General features: G+C 48.8%; 2 protein-coding genes across 10 annotated transcripts in view; one reads left to right on the top strand and one right to left on the bottom strand.

Moving 5' to 3' along the window:
* The window catches only part of Septin8 (septin 8), a 25466-nt gene extending 4216 nt beyond the window's left edge, over positions 1–21250 (top strand). The window contains exons 2-10 of one of the 8 annotated variants that reach the window (XM_046467568.2): positions 6516–6639; positions 7947–8142; positions 8493–8673; positions 9655–9816; positions 10377–10473; positions 10630–10798; positions 10999–11131; positions 11248–11438; positions 19913–21250. In XM_046467568.2, the coding sequence (XP_046323524.1) occupies positions 6516–6639; positions 7947–8142; positions 8493–8673; positions 9655–9816; positions 10377–10473; positions 10630–10798; positions 10999–11131; positions 11248–11438; positions 19913–20078 (1419 nt within the window). In that variant the 3' untranslated portion in view covers positions 20079–21250. The other 7 variants (XM_046467565.2, XM_046467567.2, XM_046467564.2 and 4 more) reach the window with 7 other exon arrangements.
* On the bottom strand, positions 20952–24441 carry Ccni2 (cyclin I family member 2). 2 transcript variants are annotated; one of them, XM_058586519.1, is made up of 3 exons: positions 23944–24441; positions 23409–23537; positions 20952–21212 (listed from the first exon to the last, which is right to left on the bottom strand). In XM_058586519.1, exons 1-3 carry the CDS (start codon positions 24355–24357, stop codon positions 20952–20954), a joined length of 804 nt encoding a protein of 267 aa, XP_058442502.1. In that variant the 5' UTR covers positions 24358–24441. The 2 variants fall into 2 exon arrangements, with proteins under 2 accessions (XP_058442502.1, XP_046323599.2); XM_046467643.2 differs by lacking the exon at positions 23409–23537.

Raw genomic sequence — 24441 nt, 5'->3', positions numbered from 1 at the left:
TGCAATTGCCCTGAAGGTCTTGGGACAAGTTAGATGTTCTCATACTCAGAACATAGCTTTTAGGTGCTTCTTAGCCCCACCTTAGAGACTTAACAGGGTTAGAACAAGGAGAAGAGGGAGTAAGGGTCCATTTCTGATTGTGGCAGTTGGCTGTTCTCTGAGGGACCTTCTGGGCCACCAGGGAAGTTCAGGAGGAGCAGTGGTTATGGACCTAAGTGTACTCCCCAGACCTGGCTATGGGGTTGATCACAAGCCTGACCCTCTGCCTGGTGCTGGGGTGAATGAACAAGCATCAGAGACGTGTAGCAGTGCCACCCACACTTCCGTTCTCCATGTTGGTGCTCATGAATTCCTCTGTTCTTTGCCAGCACTGGCATCTGTCCTGAGAGGAAAGAAGAGGCACCTTTGCTACCCATGTTCCACCTTCCATGTCTAGGGTCTCATTTTCTGTGGAGCAAAGACTGCCCCCTCCTTCCAGCATTGTCAGACCCCTCATGACTTTCCCTGTTGTAAGTGACATCTGCCCTGAGCCAAGTGAATAAATAGGAACACCTGGGTTTCAGTGCTTTCTGTAGCCCAGAGAGCCTTTCCCATCTGCACAGCTGTAGGACAGACAACCTCTTAGCACATCGAAGCCCAAGAATGGGGCTGTGTCCTAGGCCTGGGCACTGAAGGTGACAGGCATGGGCCCAGGAATCAGCAAGTATGCCCTTGGTTCCTGGAAACCTGATTTTGATAGGAAATCAAATCATTCCCAATTAATAAGCTGCCACCTGACTGATGTGCAGGAAGAAGGAGAACGTACCTTCTGGAGACAGGGAAGCAGAGAAGACAGAATACTAGTATCAGCGGAGGGATGGTCTTAGACTCCCGCAGATAGTTTTGCTCCAGAGTTCCTTGTCTTCTGAGAATGGGGGGGGGCGGGGACAGCTGGTTTGTGGAGTGACTGGTGGTCCAGCTCCTATATCCCTGTTATTATCCCATCTGCCACCACTGTGATGCTAGGAAGGTTGATCCCTGTTTGAGTCTTCTCTGGTTTTCTGTGGTGTAGGAGAGAGACACTTTGGTTCCTAAGTGTCCTGTTGATTTGGGACAGGTATGTCCTGCCTCTGTTCTTCCCTCTCTGCCCAGGGTAGCAGCATCTCCACACACACACCCCCCCCCCCTTCCACATGTAGTCCTTTTGGTTATTTCCCGTAACCTCTGACCTGGGCTTTAGAGGCTTATTGTGGAATCCTGGGACCAGAGCCTAAGCCTTTCCTGGGAAAATTCCTAGGATTCCTCTTGGGCTCAAGGACAGTTGTGCTTATTACCAGACCCCGCATTCCAGCCAGAGGCCTCTGCTCTGGCTATTTAAGGCCCTATCTACTAGAAGTAGCTGGAACTGGTGTAGGATGGTTTGGGCCAGGAACACTGGTAGAGAAGGCCCCCAGTGGTGCAGTGACTCCTGGTTCCTAACAGGGCCTCTCCCAGGGCTGGAGCTCTCCTGAGGTGAAGGCCTCCTTTCTGTCTGCAGGGTGCACAGGCCAGTGGATGCTAGGCATGAGAACCCAGGTGAAGACAAGTGTCCCAAGCCCAAGGCATAAAGAACTCTGTGGAAGGCCACATGCCACTGTGTAGGGTATCCCCTCTATTTCCACCCTAACAACTGTCTTGGTTTGGGGGTCTTTATTTGCCCACAGCTTTCCTGGCTGTGTTGGTTTGGATATTGATCAGATTTCTGTTTTTTTCTTTCTTTCTTTTTTTAAAATCTGGATAAAAGGCTATTATTTGTGTGTGGCTAAGCCACAAACTGTAGTTTCTCCCCTAAATCCCATCTTGCTTCTTGGTAAAGTGGGCAGCTCCTTTTGGCTGGCAGTTAAGTTAGGGTTGATCCAGGAGACTCAGAGAACACTTCCTGATCAGGAATAGGACGTCCTAGTTATCCGCTGGCCTGCATAACAAAATACAGTTCTCCACTTTGTTTTGGATGGCCAGGCATGGAGGAACACAGCCGACTGAGTAGTTATTATTTTGGTTGTTGTCTTTGATATGCCAAAGAAATGATGACACAGAAGCCAGGGGCTTGGCTCAGGAGCCAAAAGCTTGTTAGTGATTAGAGAGGGGATAATGTCCCCATAGAGTTTCTCATTGTATGTGTAGAGCCCCAAGCTGCCAACTCTCACTGTCCTGGGCTTTGAAGACATTAAGAGGTCCCTGAATGACACCCCAAGTCGCTGGGCATGTGGAAAGGGCCAGAGGCAGCAGGGTCTGCCTTTCTCCAGGGTCCAAGTTGACCATTCACCCAGGCTCCTCCCTGTGGAACAGTGTCCTGTCAGTCTCCACGCTTGAGAACAGAGGCAGGTGCATCGTAGCTCCAGCTCATTCTCCTTCTAGGCCAGGTTGCAGACCGTCAGGCCTTTGGTCTAGACCAGGCCCCTGATATGTCGTGTTGGGCCCTCCCAGGATTCTCAGATTGTATTTGTTGCCAACCTTTAAAATTTAGAGGATTTCACGCAAAGATCTAGATTTCTGAATTCTCTTGAAAAATAAGGTTTGGCAACACTAGACTTGCATTCCCACAGTTGGCTGGAGTCATGGAACTGTGACCACCAAAGGCCATGTGTACACATGGGCTCTGCAGCTCCCCAATATTCTTAGTCTCCCTGGGGGATCCCACACTTGGCCATGTCAGTGGCATCTTTCCTCCAGCATGCAGGGTTGCCATGCAGCCAGCTGTGTGCGTTTCTCCATCATGCTGTCTCCATTGAGAGCCTGGCCTCACCCTCCTGAGCAGCATGTTTGTGTGCAAATTATTTAAGCTAGCGTTGCCTCAGTGGTCTCATCTGTTCAGTGCAAACTATGTTACGGCCAATCTCACAGGACCGATATGTGAATTAAATGATATTAAATCAGAGCCATTAATAGCAAGTGCCCGATGAATGTTAGCTTGTTCTTATCATCATTATTACTGTATTGCTTCTCTTCATACATTTACATTACCTGTCTGGCCTCTAAGCACTTGAGTTTAGAATGAGTCTTTTGAAGGCAAAGGATCTGGTGCCCTCTTTTCATTGCCAGCCATCCCAGTGCCTGGCACACAGCAGGTGTGTCCAATAGGTATGCGATGAGTGACACTGATGTACCAGCATGGTTAGGGGCAAGGGCTTGGTTTACTCTCACATCCCTGCTGTGCCCTGATTAGTTCCCACATCATGTGCCTCAATTTCCTTCACTGGTAAAGTGATGCCTGCTGCATAGACTAAGGGAGAGATCGTGTAACACACTTGGTCAAGTTCACCCATAGTGGTCCTCAGTGTGGTGCTGGTGTCATCTTTGATACCCATTCCTTCCTGTGGTTGTGAACTCTGTGACACTTGACCTCCTACATCTTTCCACTCTGAGGTCTCTCTGCTCACCGCCACCTCCCCATTCCTGTGCATCCAGAATTTCACAGCAGCAGTCAAGGTATTTTCAGTTGCAAGTACTAGAGTACTTCACCCAACTGGCTTAAGCAATTAAGGACATATACAGCCAGGGGTAAAGGGGAAGGCCCAGAAGTAGGGCAGACATTGGCTCTTTATAGCCATCTTGAGATGGCTATAAAGGCTCCATGGGTCACCTGCCTGTATCTGAGCCAATCATGGAATCATGCTGAGTGATTCCCACCAAATGGCAAGGCTGGTAGCCAATGGGAGACCCAATTTTATTTCTGAGACTTGCAGGAGATGCCTTGGGGGCTGCTGGCTTCTTATAGGCTGTGACCCTGCTCAGATTAGTAGACACCTGTGGTGAGCACCTCGGAGCCAGCCATGTGTCTTGGATCACATGTTGTTGATGTCAAATATATGATCAGGGAGGCTGGCATCATTGAGCACCACCATTGATAAAATTGAGAGATCACATCAGCCTCCTGAGACCAGGGAAGAACACTGTTTCTATTAGGGCCATGTATGTGCATGTGCTCCATAAACTGAATACCCCCACTGACCCTGAAGCTTTCCGGCAGCAATTGTCCCAGGTGTGTGACCTTGGTGACAGAGTGAAGACTGTGCAACAACTGGGGGATAACGACCTCCATCCTCCACACACTTCCACAGAGAGAGCTGAGCTGAATGAGTGAAGGGCAGGCAGGCAGGAGCCTGGGTAGGTGGGCTTATGTGAGTCTCCCAGTGCTGCTCTAAGCCTCTGAAACCTGGAACTGTATGCGGGGTGGGGGTGGGGATCTGAGGCACAGGATGGTCTCTATTTCTCTGCAAGTATTCTGCTGTCGAGTGTGTGTGTGTGTGTGTGTGTGTGTGTGTGTGGTTTCCAGACACAGCTGACTTGGTGGGTTTTGGCGGCAGACTACAGGATGTTGGATTGCATCCTGATTGTGTCACCCTTGGAACAGGAGGATGAATAAACACATAGCCTTCTCTGCAAGCACAGCACGCCTTAAATTTTAGAGATTTTCTGTCTCACCCAAAAAGAAGAAAGCTCCAGACTGACTGTTCTGTCCTCCATTTGATCCTCAAACTGCCAAGAGCAAGGGGAAAATAGACCAAATAATGAAGCCCTCTGTCAGGTGGGCAGATGCCCATAGAGTAAGTAATAAATGGGTAGTGTTGTCTAGCACTGAGCATGCTGGTGAGAAGAATGGGAAACATGATCTCCCCCAACCTGCAGCCAACTTCCGGAAGCTTATGGAATAGGTGGAGAACCAAGATGCATAAAAGGATAAATAACAGTGCAGGCCAGGCGACAGCAGTACCAGGGAAAAGCTAGAGCTCTGGAGCCTAGGGAAGGGCAGAGCTTATAAAGTGAATTGAGAAGTAACCAGTGGGGCGGAAGCTGAGCCTGTGAAGAAGGCCTGGAATGCCACACCAAGGGGGTTGTTCCTGGCAGCCACGTCCGAGGCTCCATGCACTGTTCTTGATGTAGATGCTGCCTGGGGACTCTTTGTCAGGTTATGTTTCCAGCCCTAAAGGAGCCTGGGCTTAGTGGGGAGCTTGGACCATGATGCCCTGGGGTTAGCCGGGGGAGGAAGTTTCAGCTGTAAGAAAAGAGGCTCCACTAAGAGAGAGTCACTGGAGAAAACAAGTTTAGGGGGTAACCTGGACTTATTTCAGAGGGCATAGTACACTGCCCAAAGAGGCCAAGTGGGGTATAGCCTGTCAAGAGACATACTTAGGAACCAGTGGTGCAGGGCTGCCATGGGGAGGTGGGCGTAAATGGGGAAGGAAGTTGGGTTTGAGTGCCAGATGGCTCTGGTTGTGAGGAAAGACTGCTGCGAGGGGCAGAGGCAACAGGCTGTTGTTGCAGAGTCAGACACTCAGGTACAGAGGAGATCCCTCCGCAGAACAGGAGCAGGGCCCTCCTGTCCAGTCCTCTATACCTCTGCCCACTCTACCTGTATCTACATTTGTATGAGAGCAGCCATGGTGCTGAGCAGTAGCTCTTGTACTGACCTCCGCTGGGCCTGCTTCCTCCCCTTGGGAGCTCTGGGAAGGTGGGACTCTGAACCTATTGCCCTTTCCTGTCTTTAGCTGGTGGTCAGAGCAGAGGAGCTCAGGAAGGAGCTCCATGTTTCTGCCCAGCATGGAGTTGTGTGGGGCCTTCCCTTCAGTGGAGCTGAGCATTTTGCCTTCATTCCCAGAGAAGCCAGAGAGATCATCTATACAAAGGGGAATCTGACCTTGACCCTCTGCTTCATATTCTCATGATTGATTTCTTGTTGTGGTGCTATGGGCCAGCTCCTGTGACCCCTGCTCACTTGGGGCCTGCTGTCCATCTTTCTGCTAAAGCCAGGCCCCACATTCTCATCCAGAATCTTCTGTGTAAACAACCATAGCTTGGATTGGGTTGGGAGGATGACAGGAGCCAGAGCCTGGAGGTCTCTAGAGAATATCACTGAGAAGGAGGTAAGAGGCTTTCTCTGAGCCTAAGGGGTGGGATTGTCTTCATGATTACCAGCCCCTTTAACAGGACCCATGTGTGCATTACATACTTGAGTGCACAAGGAGTAGGGGGTGGACGTGGAGGAACATGAGCCCAGACTGATGGGGTAGTCCTCTCTAATGGAGCATGAGTGTGAGGGGTTGGGAAAAGGAGGATCTGGGAGCGGGCAGCAGCATCACTGTCTCCTCAGAGCCGGCCACAGGAACATACATTCTGCACTCTGGACTCTTGGACTCTTTATTTAAGATCCAGGGATAATCTGGGGTCTCCTCCTAGGCAGGAGGACAGGTGAGCCCTCTGAGGTATCAGTCATAGGCTTTGGGACTACCCCTGTTAAGAGAGATGGAGCCTGAGACCCAAGTGTCCCTGGCCATGCCACATGGAGCAGAGCCTCAGAGGGAAAGGGCCTTGCCTTTCCCAAAGCCGATTCAGGGTCTCCGAGTATTGCTGGGCTCCCTTTGTGGGAGTATTAGTGTGGAGTTGTAGCTGTGGGGCCCTCAAGGTGTGCTGAGCACTGGGGGAAGAGAGGCAGGGCTTGTTTCACTCCAGTACAGCCTTACCCCCCTGGGCTCACAGCCTTGCTTTGCTTCTCTCAGCAGAATGCGGATCCAGAGCCCCGGACCCTTTCCCTGGGTGGCCATGTGGGCTTCGACAGCCTCCCTGACCAGCTGGTCAGCAAGTCTGTCACTCAGGGCTTCAGTTTCAACATCCTCTGTGTGGGTGAGTGTCATGGCCAGATCAGGGGCATCCTCGGACAGAGGATGAATGGGAACCTTCTAGGAGATGGGGCATTGCTGCCTTACCTGTCAAACTATGTGGGGGCTTCTGAGGCAGAGGAAGAGGATTTGGTTGGTGTCTCTGCCAGAGTCAAGGAGACAGGATTGGAGTCAAGGCCTGACTCAGAGTTGTCATGAAGAATAAATAGGATTAGGCACAGGAAAATGCTTTTGTAAACTGTGGGTGTCTAGACAGAGATTTAGTTTCATTTGTTCATTCATTTTTTTTAAAAAAAATGCACTTATTCCTTCTATGTGTCAAGGACACGATGGTGAACCAGACCCTGCTCTTCATGGCAGTATCATGTAATAAAACCTCCAGCATACGCCTGAACAAACACAATCCTTAAACAGGAGCTCTGGGAGGAACCATGTGCCTCAAGGCCTGGAACTCCCAGGAGGGCACAAAGTGCTCTACCAGACACACACACCCCAGCCCCATTTAAACTACACAGAGCTGGCTGAGCGCAGTGGTGCATGCCTGCAATCCCAGCAACTCCAGAGGCTGAGGCAGGAGGATCACAAGTTCAAAGCCAGCCTCAGCAATTTAGTAAGGACCTAAGCAACTTGTTCTCAAAATAAAAAATATGAAAAAGGGCTGGGGATGTGGCTTATTTATTAAGTATCCCTGAGTTCAATCCCCAGTATTTTTTTTTAAAGGACTACATAGAATTGAGGTGACTCAGGGTTTGTGGGACAAGCCATTGATGGCTTTAGATCCTGACCCTGCTGTCTTTATAATCATCTGGGACCTAGGGGGATGGCATGCATGGGAGGATATGTGTTTGGTGATTGGGTCCCTCTGAAGCCAGCATCTGGTGGTGACCTTACAGCTGTCTGACTCTGCTTCTCCACTTTATGAGGAAATGTTGCATGTTCTGCACAGCTGTGTCTTATGTCCAAAGCTTCCTTTTAGCTTTCTTCCACACATTATTTCTTTACCTTCTGGTTTGTTTTTTGTTTTGTTTTGTTTTGTTCTTGTGGGTGCTGGGGGTCAAACCCAGGACCTCATACAAACTAAGCAAGCACTCTAGCACATCCCAGCCCCCACACATTATTATACTAAGAAAAGGGATAATTCCTAGGGAATAGGATCAGAGAGGGATGGAGTGGGAGGCCTGCCCCTTTCTCTTGTATCAGGCCTAAGTGTGCCTGAGCCTCCCCCTTCATCCCTGGCCTAGCCATTAGCCAGGGACAGTCCCCATTCTAGCTTTCCACATCCACTCTCTCCCTCCTGTCGCCTCTCCTTAGGAGAGACGGGGATTGGCAAGTCCACACTGATGAACACCCTTTTCAACACAACCTTCGAGACTGAGGAAGCCAGTCACCATGAGGAGTGTGTGCACCTGCGGCCCCAGACCTATGACCTCCAAGAAAGCAACGTGCAGCTCAAGCTGACCATCGTGGATGCTGTGGGCTTCGGGGATCAGATCAATAAAGACGAGAGGCAAGAGATGGGAAGGGCAGCCCCACCTAGCCTCGTCCATCCCTCCCATGTTAACCCCAGTTCTAAAACTGCCTGGACACATGTCACCTTAAACTGCCCCTATTTGAGTAGCTGAGCTGCCACACTCCAGCGAGGCCAAGGCAGGGCCTCTCAGGGACTTCTGAAGCATTGTGGCCATTAACTGACCAGTTTTTACTTGGGAAGGGGGTCAGCCACCTGGACCAGATAGGGTAGAGCCTTTTATGTCCATGGAGGAAAGGAAGGGCCAGAGTATAGCGTGGCTAGGCTCTGAGCCCTCCAAGCAGCTTAGCTACCTGGCTCCCAGGTGATGGAGCTGTCTGTAGTTACAGGCCTATAGTCGACTACATTGATGCGCAGTTTGAAAACTATTTACAAGAGGAGCTGAAGATCCGCCGCTCCCTCTTTGACTACCATGACACGAGGATTCACGTTTGCCTCTACTTCATCACACCCACTGGGCACTCCCTGAAGTCCTTGGATCTGGTCACCATGAAGAAACTAGACAGCAAGGTATGTGCCCTCTCCTTATTCCCTCTCTCATTATCCACTAAGGTGTGATATGGCAGCTGCAGCTGGGCAGTCCACTGTGGTCCTTAAGGACCTTGCACGCAGCTCCCTTCGCTGTCCTCTCTATATTTTATTTTGCAACTGTCTCTTCTACTCCAGTGGGTCCACACTTGCTCTGGGCTCTTTCTTCAGGATCCTGTCCCCTGAGTCTGGCCCTGAGCCCCTTCCAGCTGAATCATTCTTTGTTCCCCTGCTAGCTCATTCCCTCCTTCTAGAATGACTTCCACCTCCCTCTGATGCTCTGGGGCAGAGCCCAGGGGATCTTTGTTTCCCCTTCCTGTCTCAGCCTTTTTTCTGCTTATTTTGTCTCTCATTTCCGTTTTCCTACTTCCCACTTTCACTTCCTCTTTCTTCTACAACATGGATCCTGAGCCCTCTAGGGGGAGGAGAGTGAAGCCCCAGAATTGGGATATGCACAAGGAGTGGGTATTGTGAGACCGTAAGAGCATCTTCATGGGGATGTCAGGAAGGGTTGGAGATCCTGGAAGGCCTGTGACTCTAGTCAACCTGTCAGCTCTCAGGTGACCTCCCCCTCTTAGGAATTAATGTGAAAAATATGATAACCTTGTCCTGGGAGATTTCGATATCTTTCCATATCTTCTGCTGATATAAAAGTCATCTTACCTGCTTAGTGGGGAGCTTGGTTCCCCATCAGTGCTTCTGTCAGATTCTATTCTGGTTATGACCTTCAGAGCATTCTGGGTCAAAGCTTATTATGCCCAGGAGGCTGGATGGTTGTTTCAGAGACCAGGACTGTAAGAAGCATCACAGCCAATTATGATGGCTGGATTTGGGCTGGTACTGTCTGTGGGATAGTTCCATCTTCTTGGCTTCCTGTTCCTCTATTTAGAGCTGTCCATAGTCCGGGACCATTGCTCAGACTAACTAACTTGCTGTGTGCCCCACACCCCTGTGGTCTGGCAGGTGAATATAATTCCCATCATCGCCAAGGCTGACACTATCTCCAAGAGTGAGCTCCACAAGTTCAAGATCAAGATAATGGGTGAGCTGGTCAGCAATGGAGTCCAGATCTACCAATTTCCCACTGATGATGAGGCTGTTGCAGAGATTAATGCAGTCATGAATGTGAGTGATGCTCAAGGGTCTCCGGGCTCTGGGGCCAGAGGGCTTGGAGCCAGCACAAATCTCAGACAGCCCCAGGAGACCTTTGTTTCCCAGGATTGCAGCATTAGCTTCTCCAGGACAGGCAGATGAGTATTTGACACGAGCCATTCCTATTTCCTGTGGGCAGGGGACAAGAGGACTTGGATATTGGACCCACACTGGAGTTCTCCTAGGTTTGAGTGCTAAAATATTTTTACTCAGAGTAGGAACTTAAAGCCTATAGGAGTGAGCAGACATGAGGCCAAAGTATGGGAACCTTAAAAGGAACCAGGTCCATAAGTCCATTTGTGGAGCCCTGAAAAGAACACCCTAGAGAGTTAGTAACATCAGGGAGGGGGGTTGAGGCTTCAGCCCACTACCCTGTTTGGAAGAGAACATTTATCCAAAGAGAGCCAGAAAATGAGCATCTGGGCCTTTGTTCAGGTCTGGCAACTCCTCCCTGGGACCCAGGGGCAGTGAGGGAGAGTCTGTGTGTCCCCCTCTATAATGCAGCACTCACACATACTTGGGTCCCTTTCTAGGCTCACCTGCCCTTTGCCGTGGTGGGCAGCACCGAGGAGGTGAAGGTGGGGAACAAGCTGGTCCGAGCACGGCAGTACCCCTGGGGTGTGGTGCAGGGTGAGTGTGAGGAGAGAGCACATTCCCATCTGGTGATGTGAACTTAGTCCCCATCCTGTCCTGCCACCTGTGGCACTCTGACCACGTTTCTGCATGCTGCCCTTCCCCTGTCCAACTGTGTGCCTGCCACATGCCCCACATGCCCCCTGCTTTCAGTGGAGAACGAGAATCACTGTGACTTTGTGAAGCTAAGGGAGATGTTGATCCGGGTGAACATGGAGGACCTCCGTGAGCAGACCCACAGTCGGCACTATGAGCTCTACCGGCGCTGCAAGTTGGAGGAAATGGGCTTCCAGGACAGTGATGGTGACAGCCAGCCCTTCAGGTGACAGCCTGAGCTTCATAGCCACAGCTACTCTTGCCGCACGGGCCTCTAACCTCCATGGTCTTATGAGCCAGGCAGAGGCTATTGGAAGCCCAGCCTCCTCTTCACCCCAGCGTCCCTCTGATTGTACTTCTCTGGCCCTGTCCCACCTGTTCTCTCCATAATCCTACCCTGAGTCTCTCTCCTTTGGGTCTCCACAGCCTACAAGAAACATACGAGGCCAAGAGGAAGGAGTTCCTGAGTGAGTTGCAGAGAAAGGAGGAAGAAATGAGGCAGATGTTTGTGAACAAAGTGAAGGAGACTGAGCTGGAGTTGAAGGAGAAGGAAAGGGAGGTGTGTGTGCCAGGATGGGGCGGTGGTGAGGAAAGCGAGGGGACCCTGGCTAGGCCTAGATGTGGGGGCCCAGCTCCTTCCCTCTTCATGCCAAAGTGCCTCTCCTTCCGTCCCAGCTCCAGGAGAAGTTTGAGCACCTGAAGCGGATCCACCAGGAGGAGAAGCGCAAGGTGGAGGAAAAGCGCCGGGAACTGGAGGAGGAGACGAGTGCCTTCAACTGCAGGAAGGCTGCCATGGAGGCTCTGCAGTCCCAGGCCTTGCATGCCACCTCACAGCAGCCCCTGAGGAAGGACAAGGACAAGAAGAAGTAGGTGGTGGGCTCCCCCGCTGCACTGGCTTCTCTCTACCCTGTGCACTCACCCTGGGATCTGGCTTCTGCTGTTCCTGCTCATCTCTGGCTCACCTGGCCTTCTCTCTGGTTCATCCTTGTCTTGTTCTCCCTCATGTTCACTTGTTCTGCCACCTCTTCTTGTTCATGGTTCTTATTCTTGTTTCTGCACTAGTGCTCTCGATGCACCATAATCTGCATCTCTCTCTCATGGCCTGTGCTCTCTTGCATGGTGATCTTGCCCTCTCCTTTCCTGGCTCTGCCTTTCTTTTTATCACCCCTCCCCCTCACTCTTCTGCTCACTCGTTTCTTTTCCTGCAGCGCCCACAGCAGCTGGGGCCTGCTTGCTGCACATGGGGAAGGCTGACCCCCCAGCCCTGGGTGGAGCTGCTGGGGTCTTAGGGAAGTCTCTGGGGCCAGGAGAGGAACCAGGCCTGGTACTGTCAGCATTTCTAGCCAGATTCCAAAACTTCCCGTGGTTTCTGCTTAGACAGCCATAGCTGTCCATCCTCGGCCTCTGAGATGGTGGGTGTGGGACCCATATTGGCTGCAGATGGTAACCAAGAGCAGCCGGACTCAAGGCCAGCTAGCACTGACCTGGACACTGTGATTACTACTCAGCTGTTTTGAAGGGCGTGTGGGGTTGAAAGGATAGCAGCTCTCTGCAGGACTCTGGTTTTGCCAGGTAACTGGGCTGCCCCTCCAGGAGAGGTTAGAGCTGTTCATATAGAGTAGGGAAGGAAGAGAAAAGGATGCCAAATTTTTGCCAATCCACAAGTGCTGTCAATTTATCAGCCAACTGGGGCAATTCTGAGTCACTTCTTGGCTTTTTGTTTGTTGTCTTTTGTTTTGTTTTTTGAGGTACTAGAGATCAAACCCAGGGCCTCACACATATTATGCCAGTGCTTTACCACTTTGTTATACCCCTAGCTCTCCTTGATATTTTTCATGTCCTATTTATACACCCTTAACTTGAGTCCAGATGCCCTGGCTCTCCCTCACCTACCCTACTTCATTCAGAGTCCCATGCCATGCGACACTGTGGAGCTCTTATCTGTCCTTACATCTCCCTTTCCCCAGCCTGGATCTGGTACCATTATTTTCTTACCACCTCAGGAAATAAGCAAGTTTAACCATCTTGGACTTCATTCTGGGGGGCGGTGGGTGAAGTCTTTGGCACCCAAGTTACTTTGCCCTTCTCTCTGACAGCTTGGCCCAGGTCATCTTGTTAAAGAAAAAGTAGGCATGATCCCCTAGGAAACATGCTGTGGAGAAACCACAGACATTGAAGACAAGGACCAGTTCAGGCCTGAGGGTCAGTGGGGGTGGGGTGCAGACTGGCTGCAGGGGACCAGCAGAGCTCTCAGTGGGGGCTTGTCCCTGGTGTCTGGTCTCCGTGGTACATTGTTGTCCAGGCAGAAGCCTGGAAGACAGGCTCTTCCTGTCTGCTGGATATGCCAGAAAGTTTCAGTCGGTTTGGCCCTGGGAGAGAGAACTCCTCCCGTGTTGGCCTAAAGAGGCTGGAGTGGGTGGGCTGGGTGGCTGGGGGCATGTTTTCCTCTTGCCCTGGTCAAGGGGATAGGGTGGGTTGGGAGTGCATTTTACGGGTGGGTATTTTTCATGACCATTTAGTTGAACAGCTTTGATTGGTTGTACTTATTCTTCAGATTTTAATCCGTTTTTGCAAAAATTACTTCCCAATCAGATGTTGACCCTCAGCCTGGGACGTCACAAACTGAAGCGAATTCTCTGCTTTGCCCGTCACAAATGCCAAACTGACTGCCCTTTCCCAGTGTCCATCTTGCTGTCTTTTGCTTCTGTTTGATTTGGTCTGTGTATCTTTTAATATGTCTGTTTTTGTTTTGTTTGTTTTATTTTTATTTTTCAGTTAACGCACGCACAGACTTACATGTCAAGAGCGGACTTTAGACTTTCATGTGTTAAGTTGCTTGAGTTACACCTTGTGACCCTTCTCCCATAACATGGTGTGAGGACGGACTGGGAGCCGGTACAGACTCCAGTGTTTACAGCCTTGCTTTGCCCCTACCCCAATCTGGCTCCAGGCTGCCCCTGGGCCTGGCCTGTCACCCCTCCCTATGCAAATACCTAAAAGCCATGAATGCTGGAATCCAAAACTGATGAGGTTTATTTTTTTCAGAGCCAGTGGCTGGTCTTCCATTTACAGTGTCACTATTCCTTGATGGAGCAGTTATGTGCCGCTCTAGTGAAGGCCCCTGCCGGCGATGCTAGGCCTAACTGTTCAGCGTCAAGATGGCAGCTCACGTGGTGCCTAGGTGTGGCCTGTGGTCTGGTATACATGCTGCAAAATTTGCCCAATTCCCTTTCAGTTTAATTTTTCTAACCTAGAGTTTAATTTCAATAATAACTTTGAAACACTTCTAAATTTTTATTTTGGCACCAGCGTAAAGACAAATAATATCCTCTCCCGTTATTTTCATAAGTAACACAGACTTCCTGGTTTTTTAAAAACTAAAAATATCTCTAAACCTTCTTATGTAAAAAAGTACCCCTATAATATAAAGGGAGAGGGGGTAATAAACTTCCTGTAATGACAGTGTTTGGAATTTCTTTACGGAATGAAAGTGAACATGAACGAGACCACGTCCAGCGTTTTTACTGTGAATGTAAATGGAACAGCAGCCCAAAGCCATTGTCTCTGTGCCCCCAAGGTGCTGTAACCAGGGACCAACTCCATGTGTGTGTGTGTGTTAAGTGTTCGACTTCAAATAAGGCTCTCAAGCCAATCCTGCGTGTTCCAAATGAGTTATTTCCAGTGGGGAAAAAGCTATTGCCCCAAACTCATTGTTTCTTTTTTCCTGGCTGAGTCACAGGACAGAATGAAGGTCTCTGGTGTATTTAGGACAATTTGAGAACAAATTAGCAGTCAAGGAGCCTTCCCCACTTCAGCTGCATTCTGCAGCAGAACATTTTCTAAAGTTCGGGCAGCACTGATTCTTCTTGGCTTCTGATGGTTTGCACCACCAGGATATATGAATGTTAAAAATCATGGCCGGGAAAATCGGTTGGTGAAAAAATGAAGAGATGAGAGGAAGACTAGCCTCAAGGTTGCTGCAGCACTGTGCAGCCTGGTGCCACCTGGAGGAAAGCCCAGCCCTCTCCTCAAGGCACTCCCTCACCAGAAGTCTTAGGAAGCTGTGTTGATTTATTGCTGGGCTGGCAGTTTTTCATGCCCCCATCTTCCATCACTCTTTCCCCCTTTCTACCTGGCCCTGGCCTGCTTGATTGATTTCCAGGACCAAGTTGGGGATTCCTCCTGCCCTTGTAAAATGATGTTCCATTCCAAGTGAGGTGGAGGTAGGGAGCTGTTGTATGTCTAACTGAGCCACAGCCAGAAAGGGGCAGTTTGTACATAGGGGGGCTCCATATGCCAAGAGTATAGCAGGTTTTATTTATGCTGTAAATGTTATGAAAATCCTCCAAGTGTTATGCTATGACCAGGGGTGGATTCTGACTTTTTTACTGAGCTGGAAGCTTGAACTATTTAGGACGATTGGTTTAAGAAAAAGAATGTGAATGAAAAATTAGGCACAGGGCCTTGGAAGGGACCCTGAAGATTAAGCCTTATCAGCTTTGCAGTTAATCCACCTCTGGTTGTGAGTAGAAAGGGATACTTCATTCTGGGTATCTGAAAAGGTCAACTGCAGATCTAAGGCAGATGTGGATGGTGAACGACTCCTCCTTGGGGTAATTGTATATCTGAAAGTGTATTCAGTTGGGTCAAAGCATGACCTTTAAAATATCTTCTTGAAGCTAATATATATCTGACGATGAGGTTCAGTGACCCAACAGGTTCATTGGTTATGTAAGAAATGAGGACTCCTGGCTCATGGCCAACCTGAGGCTTCTGGAAAAGGCAGATTCTGCCACCCGTCCACCACACCTGCTGGCCACACCCCAGGCATACTGGAAAGCCATACTTGTGGCCAGTTGCTTGCCTGTAGGCCCAAGACTTCCCAACATCTCTGGGGAGACCTGATAGACTTGCATTTTCTGGGGTCTGAGCTGCCCCCACAGTCATCAGCTTTAGCAAGTCTTACTGTGCTCTCCTGCTCCTGTTTGTGTTTGGGATTTTGTCATCTTTAGCTGAGACCAAATGAATCCTTGGTATACAAGGTGAGCATAATGCATGATTATTTAATCTACCCCTCATGTAATATGGCCTCCATGTGCAGATCTGATTTTCCCCTCTTTTTTATTTTTTGTTATTATTCGTTGGTATTACTAGGGATGTCATATAGGATCATGTTGGCATTTACTGTTATGTCTCCTGAACTATTGGTTTGGGGTAGAATCACCATAAAATTTATTGTCCAAACTAGGACTTTTGAAAGAGAAAGGGGATGCTGTCAATAATTAAGCCAGGTCAACATCCATAAACCAGAACCATCCCAGGCAAACCAGAATGTGTGGTATCCCTCATCAGCATAGGAGGCTTGTAATTGTTCAGATTGATTGCATTTATGTTTTTATTTGTCCATGTGTGGGTTCCCTGTTTGGCGGGGTTTTTTTTTGTTTATTTGTTTATTTTGTTTTGTTTTGTTTTGTTTTTACTAGATAAGAGGCCTGAGGGAAGTGTGGCTTGCTAGTCTGTTATGTTAACATGCTTTTCTAAAACTGCTTCACTTGTTAATTCATTTACTCCATTCATTGACTGTTTTTGTTCCTTTCAGTTCACTTTGTACTTTTTTTTCCCATTAAATTTTGCATTTATTTGAGTTTTTATGGTGTCTTTTTTGGACAGAATTTTTGATTTAACAAGTTTCCTGAGCCTATTAATACGCTACAGTGGTGTTAAGATACAGCTTGTCTTTTCTGTGAACTTCATGAGAGTTACTTCTGCAGAAGTTATGTTTCAATAGTGAATCCTGCTATTGACATCTCTGAAGGGCTTTTGTATGGTGCGGGGTGGAGGAAAGAATTGCAAGAAAAAGAAAATGAAGTCTGTGGCATGAATATTTATTGGGCAACTGGGTTAAGGAAATGAGACTGAAACTCCCTCAAGGAGTTTATAAGGAGCCTTGACCCGGGACAACTAACATTTGTGTGCTCTCAACTGCATTACATGCATTAACTCCTCTAATCTTCATCAGTTTCCTATAATTAGATACCATTATTCTCCATATTCCACAGGTGAGGCACCTAAGGTCACAAAGCAAGTAATGGAAGAGTTGGGATTGGAACATTAGTTGTCTGTACCCCTAAGTCCCAAGCTGCAACCGCCTCTTGGCGTTCCAGTAGGCTCATGTAAGAAGACTGGAAATGTGGTCATTGTTAGGGTACATAGTTTGACAGTGTGGGCTGCTGGACCTGGGAAGGTTTTGTAGAGTGGAAAGCCTTCGGATACAGGTAAATGGCTGAGAAAGAGAAAACTGTGTTTGGAGAAAATAACAAGCACATGGTTGTCCATTTGTTGAGAAGCTTTCTTTCTAGGACCTAGTCAGATCCTGAAAAGACCAAAATGAGAAAATAGGGACTGAGGTTGGGGAGTTGACAGCCCAACGGGAAGACTGGATGCTGATACCCCTGCTGAAGGTGTAGTTCAACTCTACCTAAGGGAGGCAAAGTCTTCACCAGACTTTGAAGGATAGACTCTCCAGGAAGCCAGAGGGAGCTGGGCCTCCTTGGTGGAAGGAGCAATATCATACAAACTTGACTCACCCATGTGGGGGAAGTACCATTTGAACATGTTTAAGAAAGATCCATGACACTCCCCCCACCACCACCTCCCTTAGCCCGTTGACCTTTCCCACTGCTATGGCATCTTCCTCTGGGCTTTCTCCCATCTCCATTTTCTGCAGCCTCAGTCCTTTACCAACCCCCGCCTTTCTGTATGGGTGGAGACAAAAGATGGATTGTGTCCATATTAATCCCCCTTCAGAGGATCCCTAGTGTCTGCTCCAAAGTGGAATGTGAATTCCTAATGTCAGGAGGGGAAAATGTTAGAGGGGACTAGCACAGATCTGGTACTCTGAGGCAAGGGTGACCAGCATAGACTTTTAAAAATGTACAATTGGTACTTTGGCAATGCAAGTGTTAGCTTCCTAGTGAGGGTTACGTCATTTATAGAACAGCTGAACAACAAGGCGAGGATCACAGGTCTGTCTTCTTTCACTAAGATTTACATGTAGAGCCACTTGGTTACGAGGCCCAGATGCCTCCCAGCAGTTCCCCAAAGCCTGGTGTGGGTCCTCAGGATGAACTCCTGCCTCATCCACTGCAGTGCTCACTCACATTGAGGCAAGGAGGTGGAGGGCAGTGGTGGCCATGCAGCTGCTCGGCATCTTCATCTGTAAAATGGGTACTGGATGTTCTGCCTCTCTGCCACCTGCCTACCAGATGTAGAACTGACCTACACCCTCATGGGAGATGTTTGCATACCAGCCTTTTTTTAGGCCTCTCAACTCCCCAACCTTAGTCCCTATTTTCTCACTCTGGTCCTTCCAGGATCTACTTGGAGGATAGTTATGAATAGGATCCAGGAGAGTGTGTTCCTAGTGTATTTGACTCTAGAAGTCTGAATGCACAGTACTCCGTAAGTGCAAGATAAGATTCAAGACAGTGTTGAAAGCAATTAAAGTCTATTTTTTACAGAAGCTCCAATAGGCAAACTTGTGTCAAGAAAAGGTACAGATGTATACTGACTTTAGTGATTATAGTGTATTTGGTTCTTACCAAATTGCCCCTAGTAGTAGACCATATCCCTACCCACCATGGCTTAGCACATTCCTGAAAACAACCGTTCACAGTGGAGAGACTTCACAAACCACCTCTAAATGTGTGCCCTAGTCATTCAAATCCCCAACACTGCTTTCACAGCTCCAGCTGGCCTCTGGGCCAGCTGGGCTCTACTGCTTAGAGAATGGCCCTATAGTATCATGGCTTCAGAGAGGCAGCTGGTCTTTCTCTCAGCCACACAAGTTACATCCTCCTCTTCCTGGCAGCACAGTGGTTGGAGCAGGCTGGGCCTCGAAACCTGTCTACCCCAACAAAAGCGCTCAGAACTGCTGCCTTCCCCTCACAGGTGTCACCCAGTAATCTCCATTAATTAGCATGAAATTCCTCTACTTAGATTAAAAAACTACTTTGGTTCACAGTAACAAAGGGAAAACAGTGCTTAAAGCATTTTTGAGTTACTGTTCCTTAAATAAGGTCTACTCTAAGATCATGACCTTGTGGAGAAGACTTAAGCTAAGACCCATCAAGGTAAATGAGTCTGGAGAGACTGTCCCAGTTTTGAAGGGGCTGCATGGCAGCTGAGACTGGGACACATGGACCTGGCTGGCTCTGGCATATAGAACAGCAAAAACTGGTCAGTCAGGATCTGGACCAGCCCCAGCCTTTCAGGCTTAAGCAGGGCCCACCCTTTGGCCTCAGCTCTCTGAGGGGCCAATATCAGCCCTTGCTGGAGAAGGAAGGAAAAACAAGTGCCGTTGAAGCATGCATTTATTACCTGCTAGGTTGGGGGGAGAAGGGAGAAGGCAAGATAGTATCTGTCAGACCACCCTTGCTACTGTTGATCATGACCCACCCTTCCCCTCTCCTGAAATTTTTCTCTTAGGGCCAGAGGATCTTTCTCAGTTACTCTTCTGGGTCTTCTTCCTGTCTTGTTACAGGATTCATAAAGCCAAAGAATTTATAAGAGTCCATGCATGGAGGGTTCCCATTAGGCTGTGAAGGAACCAGGGTCCTGGCAGAGAGGCTGGGTGGCAGGTGGAACGGAGCTGCCTATGCGGGAGGCTGATTCAAACTTCCCAGGTGCTGCTTTACAAGTTCCTTGCAGCAGCTATACTGCTCGGTACAGATGACCTGTGTTAAAACAGTGGCCAGCCTGTTTAGGCAATTGAATACCCAAGCAGGATCCAACCACCCAACCCGCCAGCATTAACCCCATTGGGTCAGCGACGTCCCTCTCCAACCTCAGTAAACTGTCAGGAGTCTAATTGCACAGCTCCATCCTGACCTATCTGTCTGCAGGGATTCTGACCCTCCAGGGCCTGGTGCCATAGATTCAGACAGATTGGGGTGGGGGTGGGGTCTGCTATTTACAATTCCCAATATTAAGCTCAAGTTTGCTTCCTTCTGAGCTGGGGATTCCCCCCCACACATACCCAATCTTCTTGGCACTAAGGATTGCCATTGAGATAAAATTTCTCATTGCCAGGGACCCACCTGCATTGATCCAGTGAAGGTGCAGGTGTTCATACTGATGTCCACAGAGTGTGGCCAAGTGTGGAATGCATAGCCCTTAGGCAGACTCTTGCCAGAGTCATCAAGGCCAGAGCATCTTCTGGAGCTCACAAGGGCCAAGAAGGGCCATGAGTACTCTTTCAGGGGCACAGTATATCTTCTAAAGGGGCAAAACTCAGAGTCAGGCTTGGGGCAAAGTTGATGTCTACCTGTGCTTTCTTTAGCAGATCAGATATAGGAGTCCACCAGTCGGGCATGAGCCTCTCCAACTCTAAGGTGATGATGACCAAAGCCAGTGTGGAGCCCTTGAACTGCAGCAGCTGGTGGCCCGCCATACAGTGCTGCAGCTGCCTGGTCAGGGACGCGACGTGGAGGGAAGGATTCCTCTGAGGCAGCAGCTCTACCACATGGGGCCGGCTCAGGACCACCAGGGAGTGGAACTGGAGACCATGGTTTTTAATGTTAGAACAGAAAACCCCATACTTTTCATATATCAATGACCAAAAGTGCAAACAATCTCCGTTTCCTTCAGGGAGCATCAAATGTGGCCCAACCCTTCTCATCCATGGCCCCATGAGGGGCTTGAGGCTTAATGCCCATTCTGTGGCCAACCTGAGCCTCAACCCTGGAGAGAAAAAAGACAGTCTGCTTTGTGACAGTCTTTGAAGGCCTAAAGTACTTAGATGACAATGTTTTGAATCTGAAAAATAGAAACATACTATTCAAGATCAAAGTAGCAGAAAAGTTACTTGTATCTGCTTGATACTAGAAGAAACTCAACTTGGCAACAGTGGTCAGTTTTCATAATGAAACATCCCTTAGTAATTTAATCTTCATGCTTCATAACAGACCAAAATCCCATGACATTGTCACATTGCATAATTTTGCCTTACTAACAGAATCATATCCTTGAAAATGATGATCATTCCCCTAACTAAAACAAACCCAAACTAATGTATGATATTTTTTTAAGTGCCAGATCAATATGGTCTAAAGCCTCAATAAGGATTGTGTGTAGGTGAATAAAGACAGCTAAGTGAATGTGTGTAAAGTGTAGCAAAAGCAGACAGATATTTATGTACAATATTCATAGAATGGAAAGTTAAATATTTTTGCAGTGTGTATTTAAAAGAGAAGTTCACCATAATAGTGCCGTTTAAAAATCTTTGTCAAGTAAACTTAATGTCCTTCAGAAATGGGAGTCTGGTGGAATGGTGTTGGATACATTTTCACTCCCGTATGTTGTGAGCCTTGTGGGTCACCTCACCGTGGTGCATGTGCAAGGACGTGTGCACGCCTGTGCTTTGCTGTCCTATGTTGTGAACAGCTGTTCCAAAGGCACAAATGAGTCTCAGGGAGACTCGGCAAACTCCTCATGCTTACTATAGTCAAGAATTCCAGCGGCATCCCAGTGTGTAGGTCCCAGTGCAGTCTGTCCAGAATAGCCAGCTCCATCCTCAGCAGCTCATTCGGGGTGTAGCCAAAGCCATAGTGCTTTATGAAGTCTTTTATGTGTGGAATCAACTGTAAAAAGAAAATAAAGAGGCCAAAGCCCTACATTATGTCATAGTAGCTTTTGTTTTCTTATCCGTGGGGGATTGGGCATATACGACCTGAGCAGAGTTGTCTTCCAATGGCATGCCACAGAAAATGCTTCTAAAAGAAAAACCAAATCAGACCTTGGCTATCTATCAAGTCCCCAGAAGTTATGACACTGTAGTGCATGTCACATGGTCACCCTCTGCAAACAGGTCTTGATCCCCCAACTGCATGCCAGCTCAGACCCAAAGGTGCTTTGGAGACTGGGTGGGGCTGTTCCAGTTCCTGTGTTCAGCTACAAGAACTCCTCAAAGGTTTTCAGGAGCCATGGGTTTGGACTGTTCTTGTTCCTGATCCCTACCATGGTTTCTTATAGAAAGTTTCTGCTTATGAGCTTCCTGGTCCACACCAGGCAGGCACATTGACAAAACCTCCTGTGGTTTTTGTACCACTACAGCTGGACACACTTCCCTTCAACCTGCATTGAAGGTGGTTTAGTTCTGGGAAAAATATGACTTTTCTTCAGAGGGACTTCTTAGTCCAGAGGAATAATAAAACTTGTCTATGAGTAAACACTGATGTATCAAGTGCATTAAAAATTTGGTCCTACTTTTTCAGGTATTTAAAATATTGCTATAACTTTCAGAAATACTTCTTTTAAGGGTTATTTACTTGATTTTTTCATTGGGCAAAAAAAAGTTCAGGGAGCATAAATTATAATAAATAAGGGTTAAAAACATTTTTATTGAAAGTTTGGAACTGGACACACAAGCCTTTTGTTCCTGCTTCCTCAGACTTTGAGATCAGCTAAAGGAGACCCTTGGAAAGGACAGCAGTTTCCCCATCCCGAAGTAGGAGGGCTCGGAAGGTGGTGGGGAGGTCTGGGAAGGGTACTGAAAGGCAGTCTCCTCCAAAACAGAAAAACATGGTGAAACTAAGGTGGCCAAGCAAGCAAACCTGAAGCACTCAGCAGGGACTCTCCTTACCTCCAGCACACAGCCTTCCTGCCCCTCTCAGAAGAAGGATCCCAGAGTCCCCAAGGACTAAGTTCATTGGCATAACCAAGTCCTTAAGCATCAAGCATCTTTCTTAGACATAGTTTCTGGGAGTAGACTTTAAGCCACATGGTTTTGGAAGACTTTTTTTCCTCATTAGCAGATGCCTCTATTTAGTGGGCGTGACACATGGCATTTACCAATAATATCAGAAGTATGTGCCAGGAGGTCAGGCCTCTGGGTTTGCTGGGTCAGGAGAGTTCAGGTGTTTGTACTTCCCCATTTGTGAAGGTTGAGCCTGACAAGCCAAAAGGCAGGAGTTGGGGTGGGGGCCAGAAGAGATCCCAAGTGATTTTCCCAAAATGCTCATCATTCCCAAGGGTACAGCCTTTCAGGAAACCCATGTGCTCTAGTGTCACATCTCTATCCTTCAAATGTGGCCCAGTGCAGACTTCCAGGGATGCATACCTCCTCCTCTTCATTCATTTTTACAGCAAGTCTCAAGGAGGTAATTGTGATAATTTGGAGTAACCTCTCTTTTATCTGCAGTATGAACACATTTGAGAAGACTATGAATGCCAGAAATAAACTGCAAAGCATCTGTGGGGATATTTTCTTTAATTAAAACAAACTTTTCCCCCTACTTTTGTGATACTGGAGATTGAACCCAGGGGCACTCTACCACTGAGCTAAGGCTGGCCTTAAACTTGTCATCCTCTTGCTTCAACCTCTTAAGTAGCTGGAATCACAGGCCTCTACCATCAGGCACCCAGTTGGTGTCACTTTTAAATATTACCAACAAAGATGTTTCTGATTTCAGAATCACTGGTGACTAGTCAGTAATTCCTTTGTTAGGGGATGAAAGGAGTTAGGAAATATGGTACTTTTTCAGGGATACCATCCTGTCCTGCCTCAAGCCCAGCTTGACAGGTCCAGACAAGGACTTCCTACTTCAACAGGAAGCCCTTCCCCAAATAGGTCCTCAAGTCCAATCCTGAGGATCACAGGACACCCAGACAAATGTCCATGGAGAGGTTCTAATCCCAGCTTTACCACTTGGGGCATGTGACTTAGTTTATATGCATTGGTTTATGCATATGGAGCACTCACTTCTCAGGTAGCAATAGGAAACAAAGGTTAGTTTCGTGTCCCACTATCTCTCATCATCCCTTAGAGGACTCCCTACCTTCACTGAAACCAGGAGGCGGTTGAGGATGGTGAGAGCCAGGTTAAAAGTGGTCTGAGAGAAGTGAAAGATGTTCTCACGTTTCAGGAGCCACAACACGACTTTCTGGTGGTCATTGCAGATCTCAGCCTGATTGAAAAGGTGGGCAGGGAGGGCAGAAGTATTTCCGAGTTTGGGGCAGCCCGTGTCCACCGGTAGCACGAGCTGCCTGCTTAAGGTGAACAGAAGGGCTATGATAAGCCCCATCACCTTAATCCCGGGATGGGATTAAGTGCCTCTCGGTGGCCCGGCGTCTCACCCATTGGTACCCCAACTCCAAGGGCACCTGCTTTTCGTTCTAATTCACCAAATGCAATAGGGCCGGTTAGGAGGCAACTATTAACAAAATTCCTTCCTGGTGCGGGAACTCAGGGAATCCCGCCTAGTGCCTCGAATGGAGACGCACCTGAAGGGCCGGGCCTCCTGAGTTTTAGACACCTGATTGCGGATGGAGCGGATCCGCCAGTGAGAAGGGCCCCGCCCCGAGAACCTGTACCTGGAGGTTGCCGCCCCGCCACAGACGTTCTTCGCGAAGCTGGGCCAGATGCAAGTGAACCAGCAGCCTGCGCTCGTCCAACAGGCCACTCCAGTCGGAGGGCACACCATGATCGCGCTGGGAGGACTGCTGTGTGGGTGGCGGGGACTCGGCCGGAGCGGTAGCAGGGACCCCGCCTGCGGCTTGCTGAGCTACCGCTGCCGGGTGCTGGGACAGCAGGGGTCCGCTCGCCGACGGCGCGGAGAAGGACGCCGCCCCAGGCTTAAGGGTCGCCTGCAACCCGCTGGAGGTCGGCGGCGCGGCAGGAGAGGCTTTGCTAGAAGAAGGCGGGAGAAGGCTAAATCCCCCAGAGCTCTGCAAGGCGCTTTCCTCCGAGGCCGACCGCTCCGGTGGGAGCCGCGCGTCTGAGGCCATGGCGTGGGAAGGATCCTAGGTCTGAGTCGTGGCTTAACCCGGTTTTTTATAGCCCAGTGCAAGGGACTCTGCAGCCGGAGCTCC

The sequence above is a fragment of the Marmota monax genome, unplaced genomic scaffold (genome assembly GCF_021218885.2).
Source record: "Marmota monax isolate L192 unplaced genomic scaffold, Marmota_monax_Labrador192_F-V1.1 WCK01_AAM20220418_F8-fsc00199, whole genome shotgun sequence".
NCBI classification, from domain to species: Eukaryota; Metazoa; Chordata; class Mammalia; order Rodentia; family Sciuridae; genus Marmota; species Marmota monax.
The sequence above is the reverse complement of the archived record's forward strand: the minus strand, read 5'-3'. Positions and strand labels throughout refer to the sequence as shown.

Bases quoted from the DNA above. Each gene is read 5' to 3' on its own strand.
- Ccni2 (XM_058586519.1), bottom strand. From the start codon at position 24,357: ATGGCCTCAGACGCGCGGCTCCCACCGGAGCGGTCGGCCTCGGAGGAA. The intron at 23,538-23,943 runs GTACAGGTTCTC...CTTTTCAATCAG, and splicing joins GGCGGGGCGGCAACCTCCAG to GCTGAGATCTGCAATGACCA. The intron at 21,213-23,408 runs GTAGGGAGTCCT...TTCTTTTTACAG, and splicing joins GCCTCCTGGTTTCAGTGAAG to TTGATTCCACACATAAAAGA.